Source organism: Taudactylus pleione, unplaced genomic scaffold (genome assembly GCF_031769625.1).
Source record: "Taudactylus pleione unplaced genomic scaffold, aTauple2 ptg000100l, whole genome shotgun sequence".
Classification (NCBI taxonomy): Eukaryota; Metazoa; Chordata; class Amphibia; order Anura; family Myobatrachidae; genus Taudactylus; species Taudactylus pleione.
Window position 1 is genome coordinate 5,149,652 of NW_028284502.1, and position 14,153 is coordinate 5,163,804.

The window sequence follows — 14,153 nt, forward strand, 5'->3', positions numbered from 1 at the left end:
TTCCCGATAGCTCGCACTGGTTTGCACAGGTGCATTGCGATGCGTACGCATGCAAGGAATGCAAGCAATCGGCTGGATGCGTGCGAACACATCCTAGCGAGCGGGTCTGAATCAGGTCCTTAAACCCTCAGTGCTGTGAGGCAGTAATGCTAACCATTACACCATCCATGCTGCCCCACTGTGCAGGAGTTGCAGCAGTATTAGGCCATGCAGCCTCATTCATACTTTAGCATATACACCTAGCCCAAGGGACCCTGACCCGAATCAATAAGCCCCTGATGCCATGACAATTGCATGCCACCTTCCTTATGTCGCTCTTATAATACCAGTTTTGGTCTGTGCTTTAGTACAAAGAGAAAGCTCAGTAACATAACAGATCCTTTCTTTAATCTTACAAAATTTTTTAAGTTTGAAGTTAGCTAATAAAACTTGATCTTCACTTGACTTGGTTCTATCATTGGCTACAGTGACTTCATAACATTTTGCAATTCGGAAGGATCAAAGTGTCTTATTTTCTGCTGCAAAAAGGATGTCACCTATCTAAAATAAAGTGCATTGCAGTGTCCTTTGCAAATATCTTCAAAGTATATGGCTGATTATTATTGTTATCTAGATACTGTATCATAATCAGTTCTTTAGCTACACAGAATAACCTATTCTAAACCTATTTAATAAGCATCAATGTTTTATCCAAGTCAGTTTCTCAGTCACATTTTTCTTGGAAATATTTTGCCTGCTGAGACCTGGAATTATCCATTACTATTAGGGGAAGTACTAATACTGAAGTCAACAGAGAAAGAATGGTAATTAATTCAATTAAGCAATTGTAAATGTTGGATAAGACTATAATACCACTTTTTTACATCTAAATTCCGGGTCTGACCCGGAGTTGGAACAGGGTTCCAATCCGGATCAGACTCGGAATTCAGCCAGCGCAGACCCAGGATATTCCCGACTCGGCGCCGCTTTTCCGGCGTTGAAGTGGACACTTGGCGATGACTCGACCCGGCGATCCAATCCTCTCTCCTTTTACACCACGGAGCTCCGGTGTAAAAGGGATATTAATGTCATTAACTCTTACCTTTCCTCACTGGGGAAGTAGTGGAGACTATGCAGACTATGCAGAAGTACATTGAATTCTTTTTATTGATTATAGTGGAAATTATTATTATATATATCAGGTAGTCCTAGGCCTGGTAACTGGCGAAAACAAGAAAAATCTGAAAATTCTCAATCCTGAGCCATGATAAATAATTTTCAATGTGAAAACCTCTCTGTCCAGGAAACTCTTGACTCTTATACAGTATGTCGAGCACTTTCCACACTAGTCCCAGCTTTTGCAACTAAGGATGTGTAGCAAAGGTTATTTATTTAGGCTGCAGATCTCCAATGTACCTGGCAACCCAAAAACAATAGGTAACGGTTGCTGCAGAGAAACAAAACAGTACTTCTTATTTACGATTCATACCTGAAAATCCTAATTTTTGGATTCAGTTGTCTTTTAAGTGAATTAATTTATTACATTTATGTGATCTGTTACATGCATTGTCTGCCATTTCTCTCTACAGATCCTATACACTGGAGTAGTAATTTATGCCCCAGCATTGGCATTGAACCAGGGTAAGTCATTGGCATCAGCCGGACCACCTTGTAATATTCAGTATCAATCTCACGCTTATCTGTGTCTTCCCTGTATATTAGCCAATCAGCTCTTCTGAATGTACATAGCAGCAGTTTTCACCCTTGTAATCTGGCTGGATCAGTTGTAATATCTAGCACTTAACCTTATGGGGTCTATTCAGCAATGATTTTTTTTACATAAAAAATACCACACTGTACGGATCAGCCACTGATCTCTACAGTGTTTTAAAGCTTTTTGCTACTCAGCATAGCAAAAAAGTGTTAAATTACTCGATAAATCTTTACTTTATATAACGCCATCTCAGAATGGCGTTATTTGAAGAAAATACATTAAATTCCCCAAAAACTGCATGGACAGAGGGACATTTTCCCATAAGTCCCGGCAGCATCCTGTAACTCCGCTCAGTCTCCGTCCCTGCTTCCCGGTGACCGCTGACAGGTACTGTAAGTCCAATTAGAGCATGTCAAACCTGCCTAAATAGATTGAAATGTGTATACAGGCTTTATATTAGTCTGTATACATTTATATTTATGTGCCAATATATTTAAAATATATATAAATATTAAATATAAAAGCACATAAATATACATGTGTAGAGACTAATATAAAGCCTGTATACACATGTCAATCTATTTGGACAGGCTGGAGTTGTACTTAGCCGTCCGCGGTCACCTGAAAGCAGGGACCGGGACTGTTCCCGAGCGCATGACTGAGGATGCGCAGAAGCAGAAACAGAAGGGACTGGTTTCGGAAACCGATAACAATGCCTTCTGTATCATCGCAGGGACAGCGTGTTACCACAATTGCTGTCCCTGCAAAAAATATTGGTGAATAATAACAGCAATAACTTTTAACAATTGATAAAAAATCATGACGATGTTCCCCGATAAAATTATGGGCAACATCGTCACTGTTGCTGAATAGAGCCCTATGTACAGTGCATCCGGAAAGTATTCCCAATGCTTCACTTTTTCCACATTTTGTTATGTTACAGCCTTATTCCAAAATGGAATAAACTCATTTTTGTCCTCAAAATTCTACGCACTTATTATACTTATACTTATTATATTCTTATTTCCCTATATACTGAAAGCTGACAAGCAGGCCCCTCTCTGTCTGCCTGTCTTGCTTTATTACTGTGTTTTCTAATTTTACCAATTGTGAAGTGCAATGATAAATAAAAGTCTCTGCAGCCACAGAAAAACTCGGATCACCGCAGGACGGGAAAGCCATTGTTGGAGCTAAATCTGTATTACCACCTATATCCTTGCTGCTTCTTGCAAATGGCCTTGTAGGCATTACAGTATGTGGCCCACAGGTTTTGCTAAAGAGATCTGAACTAGTACATTAATCAATAACACCAGCTCTATTAAGAACAGTGCGTCAAACGGCTATTTTTTATTTTGTCTCTGCAGGTGACAAAGTATATACTATACATGCATAAAAGTATTTGTTTAGTATATCTTTTATGACTTCCCTGCCTTACTGTATGTCAGTAACACATCCCCCCCCCTCTCCCATACTCTGTAACACGTCACCCATAAAAGTCCTCCCTTCAACTTGAAGCGGGGTTGGACCGGCCCCTGGGTACCGGGAAATCCTCGGTGGGTTCCACTGTCTGAGGATTCCATCGACTACTCTACATTGTGGTAGCCTTAGTTTCACATATGAAATAGACTAATAAAATAAGTACTAAGTATAGGCAATACATGTGTTGCAAGTTGCAACTGAAATAAAAATGATAACTTACAATAAATAGAACACACAGGTTATATCTTCTGATAGCTTGGGCCACAAGGTAAATGGAAAAGCTCTCAAATCCGATTTGATAGTGTTAGAGGAGCGCTCGGTGCTGCACCTGTTTACTACAGCCAGAGGACACTAGGATCCGGAGTGACCTCCGACCTGTGCCTTCTGAGCATGGGCAGCACCTCGTGGCATCTTTCTTTCTCCTGTGGCCACAGCATTAAACAAGCCCTTGAGCGTTCTCCAAACTGAGATTGACTATAAAGACCCAAATTCCATTATACTATAACCACTGAGTATTACACCACCACTGCATTAGTCCATACAGTGAGTGTACTCCTGGTACACCACAACATCCTACGAATGCGCCTTGCCGCAAATTTGAATCATGTTACCCTGTACCTGCTATTAACCCTATGTTTACCTGTTCCTGTTTCTACCTGTTTGACTACACTATGTGAAAAAGTTTATTAATCTGCCGTGTGGACTAACCTCTACTTGCACACCACTGCCACCTACCATCGTAGTGTCTGCCTATAGATCACGCAAAACCTGTTACTGACTGTCTGGTTTATGACCCCATTCCATGTAAGGATGACCCTCCTAGTGTCTTCTTTATATCCAGAAAGATTACATGATTTCCCATGAGTAGGATGCACTTGGGTAATGGTATGCTCTCTTTCTCACAATTTAATCTGTAAAATGCAATCAGACATTAATGCGCAAAGTTTGGAGTAGATACCCCATTGCTTCCTACCCCCTGCTGTGCTGGGCTCTGAATTTGTATCATTTGAGCGTCTCTGCCACCTATGCTGCCTTTTTAATTTTCATTATGGCGGGATGCTAAGTTTGCATAGATCCTTGGCTGTTGGTATGTATCCGACTGTGTATGGAGATACTGTGGAAAGCCCTTTGAAGTGCAGGAAGAGGATGTTTACACTTACCTCACCCAGGGCCAGCAACATTTATAAACTTATATCTCTAGGGCCCCCCCTTCACAAATATGTATACAAATATATATACATACATATATCACCATATAGATCACCATGTGTACGCCATTCCCGGGAACGGGACCACTCTCCTGACTATATAAACATTAGCCATTACATGTCTGTAATCTAGTTGAATGAGGCCATAATAACAAAAATGCTTATCTGATGACCTAAAAGCCAAATACTCTAATGATACCAAAACGTACTAATTAAGTCATTATATGAAACAAATAATCATAAGCATGAGCATTAATAAACATTAAAAGACTTGTTACAGGGCTCGTGATCACTGGAAATTGCTGAGACCCCAATCTAAGTATCCACCTGGTTTTCAGCTGTTTTAGCCTTAGGCCACGGTCACCCCCACGCATAGATAGAGGCACGTGGTCAATCATCCGGTATCGTAGGGATGCCAGTGTATGAGGAAACCATGCAAAAGTGCCGGGCCACAGGGTTAATCACTAGTACCCGTGTTTATGGCAGTTCTGATGGCTGGCCGATGGGCGGTCATGCACTCCTTGAACATCCGCTCCGTTTTGCCCACATATGCCAAAACACATGGGCAAAGTATTAGGTAGATGACATATCTAGAATTGCATGTTAATCTATACGTAATACTATTAAGGTTTTCCAGAATGCCGACTGCTGAATCCCGGCAAGGGTTAAATGACAGGCGTCGACATCTCAACACCTGTCATTTTACTTACGCCGGGAGACCGGCGCCCGCCATCCCGCGCGGGGGGAGAGTGTTAGGTTTTGGGCTCCCGGGGGGGACTTAGGGTTAGACACCCCCCGGGAGGTTAGGGTCAGGCTAGGGGAAGGGGGTTAGGGTTAGGCACCCCCCCAGGGGACTGAGGTACAGGCGGCGGGGAAGGGGGGGTTAGGTTTAGGCACTTAGAGGGGGGATTAGGGTTAGGCACTTGGGGGGGAGGTTAGGGTTAGGCACCCCTAAGGGAGGGTTAGGGTTAGAGGGTAGAATAGGTTAGTTTATACTTACCTTCCGACGTTCGGGATTTCCACCTGTGTCGGGTTGCCATGCAGCCGGCAGTAAATTATACTGATTGCCTATTTGAATACCTATGTGCGGGCACCCGGCTAGGATGTTTGTTTCCAGGGAGAGCCGGACCCCTCTGTCTTCAGTGGGTATATATATATATATATATATATATATATATATGTATGCACACACACACACATATATATATATATATATATTATATATATATATGTGCAATAAAAAGACTGGAGCAGAGCGCCTGATGTGCCAGTATACCTTTAACCTCACAAGATGCATACAATATTGATGTATATATATCACACTTTGGTGCTAAAAGACAATTAAATAACTGATAAAATATATTGTAAATATTTTATAAAAAAATTTTTTCATAAAATATTAAAAACAAAGGCCCTCATTCAGAGCTGTACGCTCTGAGCAGAGCGCACGCTCTGCATGAGGGCCGGGCTCCTTTTTCATGGAGCGTCCTCCTGGACGCTCGTATAGCTGTGGGTCACCACCCACAGGCTATACGAGCATGCATTTTGATGGCCGCGATGGTCGTGACTATCGCGACCATCGAAATTGCGAGCCGGAGCCTGCGGTTGAGGTTTTCAACCGCAAGCTCCGGAGTGATTTTGGCTCTATCAGAGCCAAAATCACTCCCACTGACATCACTAGTGATGTCAGTGGGCCGGCTTCTGACGGGAGGCGTTCCCGTGGGAACGCCCCCGTCAGGGAGGCACGCCCCCGGCATGCCCACCAAAGGGGGCGTGCTGTCAATCAACATTGACAGCACGCCCCCTTTGATCGGACACAACGAGCGAAGGAAAGTCCTTCACTCGTCGTGTCTGGCGCATGCGCACGACGGAGCTCCCTCCGTCGTGCGCATGCTCAGTGCAGACCATCGACCCACTTGCGAGCGTACAGCCGCTCGCGAGTGGGTCTGAATCAGGCCCAAAATTCATATAATTCTGTGTAATAAGTGCAATAAATGAATAAGGTTTAAAAATAAGATATATATTTATTTATAACAACAAGACTGTCCCCAAACTCATCAGGACAGTATATAAAAAAAAACACATAAAAAGAATTAAAAATAATTAAAAAATGTACAGGAGTAGCTTATCTGATCACGACAATGGTAAGTTCATGAAAGGAGAAGATATAGGAACCTCCAACGCGTTTCATCCTTTCCTTGGACTTCTTCAAGGACACCCATATTATTGGGGGGTGCTGTAAAAATACATAAGTTTGACTTGCAGATATATGTTTGGCTCATAAGTAAATATTCACTATATATAAATTTATTCAGAACTCTAATCAAGTGAGGGTCTAGATTAAAAGTGGCGCTGTAATCTTCTTTTCTTTTTATATATATATATATGCGTTAAAAAATTACAATAACACAGCCACTTAACGTTCATGCTGAGTCATGGCTTTGTCCCAACAGTCTTCAGCTGGACCAAAAAGGAGGTGGAGGAGGTGGTGTGTGGGTGGAGGGGGGGTCGAGGGTGCCGTGATGGGGGAGGGGGGGTCAGGAGTGCCGTGGGGAGCGGAGGTGCCACGCGGGGGGGAGTCAGAGGTGCCGCGAAGGGGGGGATCGGGGGTGCCGGAAGTTGAACAACAGGGGATGATGGGAGAGGGGAGGAACAAAAAGGAAGCAGGAGGGGCCCAGGAGGAATAGGAAGAGCACCAGCCCCTGCGTGTCACAATGTGGGCCAGTGTTTGACTTGGGAAGGGGGAGAAGGTGTCAGTGGGCAGGGCTTTGACTGGACGGCTGCTGTAACAATACAGCAGCTGTTTAAAAGAGTTTTTATCGGTGCTGCTGTCAAGTTTTTTCTGTTACTGATCCTCAGCACCCTCTGACACTCTGGGCCCGGTATGGGTGTCCCCTTTGTCCCCCCTTGTCACCGGGTCTGCCCTTACTTACCTGGTGAAAATAGTCTGCAAGTTTCTCACACTTCCTTGATTCCACTGCGGGTCCTAGAATGTGATTGACACACTTATATTGTTTATATGGGCAGCGTTAAGATGATTTCAAGAAACTTATCTAGCAATATTTCTTCTGCTATGCCCATATGTCTACAGATAACAATTTAGGAAGATACATAATAAAAAATGTAAGGGACCTGATGCAGATCTGTTATCATATTGGACTAAATTTATGTTTAAACAAGTCTTACATGGGGAGAAGCTTGATCACAATCTTAGGAGGACTTTTCCTACTGTGACCTTTGGAGGTGCAGCAACTAATTTGTCTACATTGGGGATATCCCCGTCCTCAGTTGACTATAGACCATTCCACTCTGCTTCTTAAACTTCCATTGACTATTTTGAGCTCTCAGTCACTGAGTTCTGCTCCTCCTATCTGGCACCAAGACACATGGCCTCCACTGCACATAAACCAGGGATTAGAGTAGACATGCCTCACCTTCCAGCTGCAGTGTCAGGTGTAGAGTGGGCAGGGACACAACCTCCTTCGTGCAGGCCCTGGAATATACTGGCCTGACCTTGCTTTACCTAAGGGAATAAGGTCTGCAGTAAAGGCCACTAAATAGTTGCTACCGTCTGACACAAGTCTCCTAAACTTCTTCCTGATTTACCTTCTATCAATGCATCAAAGAGCCACCTAAGTCTCACTGTCACTGACTCAATTGCTAGGTGCCTGGGAATTATCCATACATCTATTCCTGGGAGTGTCACTTCTGCAATATCTACCGGTGGATGACTTGCTTTTCCTAATGACATCGAATGGCTACTCTCTATAACTCAATCTTCCTTTGTTATCTGCTCCATGATGTAATCTCAATAGATGTGCTTCTGTTACTGATAACCTTGTTACATTCCATGATTTCATTTCTGTCTCATGTGACCCAAGCTGATAGCATCCTATACTGCTTACAATCAGTCTGAAACCCCCCAGAGTATTTCCCATCATTGATAATTCATTTTCACACAAAGGGTCCACAGAGAGTGAAACCAACAATATCTGCACCTCTGGTTCATTTGTTTTCTGGCACAGCCTCTGTATCTTTAAATCACAACCAAGGTCATACTGTATCTCTCCTAAATCAATGGTTCTGAAGCAAGTTCTGTTGTTCCTGATTCGCATTTGTCCACCTCTCATCCCCAGGAATTGTTTGATCCTCCTGATGTTGGTGACCCAGTTTCCTTCCTTTCGATGTAGCTGCTAAATCTTTAAAGGCAGCTATAACCTTTGAGATTAGAGCCAATGTCTAGGACATGAAATCTGAAATAACGGAGCTTGGAGCACAAATCAATCACATTGTGGTTAAAATCAGGGAATTATCTTCATTACATAATGATCTGATCTCATGACACTCTCTTTGGGAGGAAATTTCTACCATCAGGGATAAACTTATGGACTTGGATGATAAATTTCAGCATATTAATGTTAAAATACGAGACATCCAGCCAGGAATCAGTGTCTAGCGCAGAATAATATGGTTATGTCACCTGCCTCTGTGCAAAATTGCTTCCCTCTGCCTCATGTCTGGATCTTACCATATCCATAAATTGAATAAATCTAAACAGACTTAGGTCGAGTGTGTGACAGTAGTATCTCTCTCCATTAGAGTATGACCTGTATGACGCTTGGAGAATGAAATATCACACGGTAAAATATTTGACATGTTATTCTCATATTTATTGCTCATACTCACATATTAACCTTTTATCAACTAATATTTAGTCCTTACAGCATAGCCTCAACATTTACAGATTACCCATCTATGCTTCACTAGTGTGTTTTTGGCACCACATAACGATCACTTAAGCTGGGTACACACTAAAAGATGTGAGTACCCAGCGATGCGACACACGAACCCCACGCCAACGGGCCGACATATTGGGCGGTCCATACACACTGAGCAATCCAGTGTCCTACTGCCCAATATTCCGGGTCCCACTGCATAGCGCTGCATGGGATCGTCAGCCGCATCCCCTAATTTGGCTGCATGTACAAAAGATCAAGCAATGCGGCTGACGACCCCACGGAGCCAGCACTACACGATGTAGTGCATACACACTGCACGATATTAATGATTTGTCGTTCCGATGCGTCGGAATCGGCCAAATCGTTAGCAATATTGTGTAGTGTGTATCCAGCTTGTTACCTACACGTGTGCTATCTGGTCCTGCTGGGATATCAAATATGACAGAAGCCCCTTACACATTCATCATTCTTTGGCTGACAGTTTGGTAACTAACCACTGGTGTGCTATGAATGCTTAGGGGTCCATTCATCATCACTTCTACAAAAGCAGGTGAAAATTAACATTATCACCAAATTTTGTAGAAATTAAGGATTGGGGTTATTCATTATGAAGGTAATGCACTAGATATCACTGATATCTCCAACTTACCTTTCAGCCCTGATCTGTCCCAATGTCCCCATGCACTGGTAGGGGGACTTACATTTTATCAGAGCTTGACTGTGGAAGCGTTCACCATTTTCAGATGTGTTTGCTCCCGTACCCCCACTCGGAAGGAGTCCCGAATTGAGAAGAGGGATCCTTTTGCATCCCTTTGTCCCTGTATGGCTCCGGACGCCAGGCTTTGTGCGCCCGCGTGAAGCCCAGTTCACGCAGGTGCACTAGTACTGGCGAGTTAGACTCGATGTTGCCGATGTTATACACTCTTACTTTTGTGGTTAGACATCCAAAAATGGCATTAGCCCTGTGCTGACTACCATCAGGCTCTTTATTTTACTAATAATCAGTTCCCCACTGTAGCAGCATGGCTGTCAAGGTAGAGTGTAGTCCGGTGGATGATATTAGGAATCGAGGCTAATGGAGAATAATAGAGGATGATTGATAAAGGGTTAAGTATAGAGTATGAGAAGTTAATGATTGATGGATGAATGCTCAACCTTAAGTAACAAAATTATTTGACTATGCATTCTAATAAAATGGCCTGAGCATGATGAAAGATGTCTTACATAAGACATAAAGGGGCTGATTCTGAGTCGGACGCATTTGGAATCCCTTTTCTGTTCGGCCATGGCATTCTAATTATTTTCATATGCAAATGTGAGAATTTGGCCAAAGTGTGTAGAAAATCTGTGTGACTGAGGAGTCTATTTACTAAGACTCCACAAACATGCCACTCCTGCTTCGCCTGCTACCACTGCAAAGCAGGAGCTGGCTACCGTGGGTATTACTAATATCAAGGTGAACATTAAATAACAACTTCGGCGGTGTAAGCAGCATAGTAGAGACAAAGGACTCACCAGGGGGTCTATTTACTAAGGGGAGATAAGGGCTTATGCCGCGTATCCACTAGACAATATAATGAACGATAACGATATTGTTCAATTGTTCATTATATCGTCCAGTGGATATGCCATCAACGACCAGCGATGCGCGCTCCCACTGGTCATTTCCGACATCGCTCATCGCCCGACCCTGCTGTCTAACCTGACGATATTGTCAGGTTGTACAGGTTCGGTGTGTGTGCTCAATATTGTTAAGGACATTGAGCACACCACTGCTGGGAACACACTACACGAAATTGCTCATGGATCAAATTGTGTAGTGGATATGCTCTGAAATGCTAAAGGCACAGAAAATCCCTGTACATACTGCTTCTCAGTATACACTAAAGGGATTTTCTCTGTCTGCAGCCAGCCAGTGCTAACTGCAGGCTACAATATTGCACTGCACTAGGGGCACTTAGTGCTGCCATAGACACCTATGAAAGCGCTAAGTGTCCCAGGTGTAGCGGAAAGATAATTTCACATCAGCATGAGCACAACTGCACATGATATTGTGTTGGTAAAAACATGTAATTTTCCCTTGTATGTAGCATCCTTTGTGGAAAGATGACAAGCCTATTGAAGCTGGGCAAGAGAGGTTATAGAAAGGTCTGTCTTCCTGAGTCAGCCATAAACATGTCGCAATGTAGATGGCATAAAAGAAATATGTCTGTGGACAGCTGGCCAGACCCTTGATAAAACAGTCATTAAGAGCCCTGTGTTCAGTTTGGGAACAGTGATCAAAAAATAGTTGTTTACACAGGGAGACACTTGGTCTCAGGAGGTGTGAATTTCTTCACCTAGTTGCTGGGCACATTTATAGACCCCAACCTGCTTCCCAAACTTCATAGAGAGCTGAATAGTTAATTAAATAACCCATGCACATGTGGCCAGGAAACCCTGAGCTACAGTCAGCTGAACAATCCACTCTGAGCTGAAAAGGGTTAAAGGCATCCCTAGGGAGGGAGTGTGGGGGGTGGGTGCATGGAAAAGCAGGCATAAATTTGTATCTCATCCCTGGCCCATGGTTAATTCTGCATGAGGCTATCTAAGGATAAAGATGATCCCTAATTCGTCACTGGGAATGCCTCAACCCAGAACCATTTAATCCAATGTGATCCGATGGTTTGTTTCTCACTTTTATTATTTTATTTGCTTTTCTGGAAATTGTAAGTAACGGTGTGATTCTTTATAACATTATATTTTTTGCAACTTTTTGAGCTTTGAAAATTTTCTTTAATTAAATATTAATTCTAGTTCTGGATCCGTGTTTTTATGACCCAAGGCCTCATATGGCTCATGTTACCTATTTTTACTAAGTGTGCATAATTATATGGCAGGTAAGGTCAAAGGCTTACCGGGTGTTCTCCTTTGCTGGTGGCAGTTACCAGGTTTAGTTAACCACACGTGCTGAGGTACCCTGTAAAAGTCACGGGCGGCGATTCTCAGATTGGCGTATCTGGAGGGTCAGCCCACAGGACCGTGACACCAGGTATTACTAAGGGGAGAGGGCACTTACCATTGGGTGTCTTCTCCAGCGCTGATACCACCTCCTGTAGCTGCTGGTATCTGCTTGTCCTCACAGGAGTAAGTGACATATCTTTAACGGATGCAGTGGTCCAGGAGGCCCACCACCGACACCCTCCCCCCATATACGTTAGTGCTACAGAAATAACCAGAAAAATGGTGCTGGAGCAATTTTCCCGGAGATTTGCGCATACGCAGTAGAGAAGTCATAGACAATATTGTGCAGCTGCCATGTTTCTAGAGACCTGCTCATATGCCAGAGACTACTGCACCACAAGAGAGAAGGGGGCTACACATTGGCATCAGAAGGTGGGCACGGACCGCACCTGGGTGTCACCCACCGAGGGGAGACACCAAAGTGCCGACTCCCCCTCAAGGGGAAGCATTACGTGCAGCACTCTGCTCCTGACACAGTGAGGGAGCCGGCGCTGCAAATACACTGGCCCCCAGGGGACAGTCCACACCTCCGGGACCCTCTGGAGAGACTAAAACTTGGGGTTCAGGCCACATAGCCACACCTCCTTACAACGATTACGATGTTGTAATCGTACAGTTGTTCTCCACTCTTGCAGTGGATATGCACCTTAATGCTTACTGTGTGACTGGCAGATACTGTACTGCAGTATTAGCATTAGTGGTAGACATATTTCCATGTCTGTGATACACAGAATGGTAGTTGCTCATATCAATTTATTGGTTTATCACAGGTTCATGCAAGGGAGGGGTTAATCTAGACTAGCAAAAATATTGCCATGATGACAAGTACAGTTTGTGTTTTTAGGACCTGATTCAGCTCGGTCGCTAAGTTGCGCTCGCTCGCTCTGAGCGATTTTCACCCATATGCGCATGCGTATAAATCGCAGTGCGCGTGCGCAAGCCAGTCTTTGCGATCTGTTTTTGGTTGCTCGTAAGTCACTATCAGGTCGCTACTTTGAGTGACAGATAGTGCCGTTTGTGGGTGGTAACTGGGGAAGGTGCTTGTAAACGGGGGAGTGGTGTTGTGGACGCAGGCGTGTCAGGCCACCAAAACGCTGTTTAAAGGGCGTGCATAATTAGCTCCGATGGCTCATGATGGTTCTGATTAATCCTACATTTCCCGGAGATGACGTGTGTTGCGTCTTTATACACTTGCAAGCGCACTTTGCCGTAGATCGCTAAAACATAGTGGGCGTCCTTACGCAACGCAGTACAAGCACTTTATTTAAATATCCGGCCCCTTTTTGACAGCAAGCGGCCACAACTTGCGAGCGGGTCTGAATGAGCTCCTTATTCCTTAGCATGTATTCAATTATTACTAACTTTATATTTTTTTTTACAGTGACTGGATTCAATCTGTGGGGATCTGTATTTGCCACTGGTATTGTTTGTACCTTCTACTGCACCTTGGTATGTTAACAATTTAGTTTATATATTGCTGCAATGCTACAGAGACTACTTAGTTAATATTAGTAAATGCTGCCATTAGTTGAATAACCTACTTTTTAGAATATACCATTACAAATCAGTGAGTTATTTCACAGAACCAATTTTGTAATCTGCTGGCTCATCTGTAGTTCTGGAACCTGGCAGTTATCTGCTTGTATCTATTTATGAGTAGTAGAAACTGTGTGGTATATTGATATTTGACATTTCTGCAAGTAAAGAGAGATGCTATCAAAATAAATATGTCACCTGGGTATTATTAAAAGCAATTACCGCTAAATCGGGCTAATTCTAAAGGCCCTCATACATCAGCAATCGATTGTTGCAATTCTGCAATTTGCAGATGATTGTATAAAAAAATCTGCTATGTATGGGCTTCACAGATCGCAGATTGCAACCAAAAAGTAATTGGAATTGTTAAATCAGATTGTCCAACATGTTGGATTTCACAGATCGATTGGGGTTATAGATTACTAGTGTATGGACATGATCAGCAGATATGCAAACCGTTACTAATAAAAGGATGGGCCTTTCAAAATTGGCAGA

At 43.3% G+C, this 14,153-nt stretch overlaps 1 protein-coding gene across 1 annotated transcript in view; it reads left to right on the forward strand.

Annotated features, from left to right (window-relative positions):
• LOC148525808 (sodium-coupled monocarboxylate transporter 2-like) overlaps nucleotides 1–14,153 on the forward strand; it is a 170,683-nt gene that overhangs the window by 27,595 nt on the left and 128,935 nt on the right. The window contains exons 3-4 of the mRNA XM_088470462.1: nucleotides 1,569–1,620; nucleotides 13,504–13,571. Of these exons, the coding sequence (XP_088326588.1) occupies nucleotides 1,569–1,620; nucleotides 13,504–13,571 (120 nt within the window). The remainder of the gene's footprint in view (nucleotides 1–1,568; nucleotides 1,621–13,503; nucleotides 13,572–14,153) is intronic.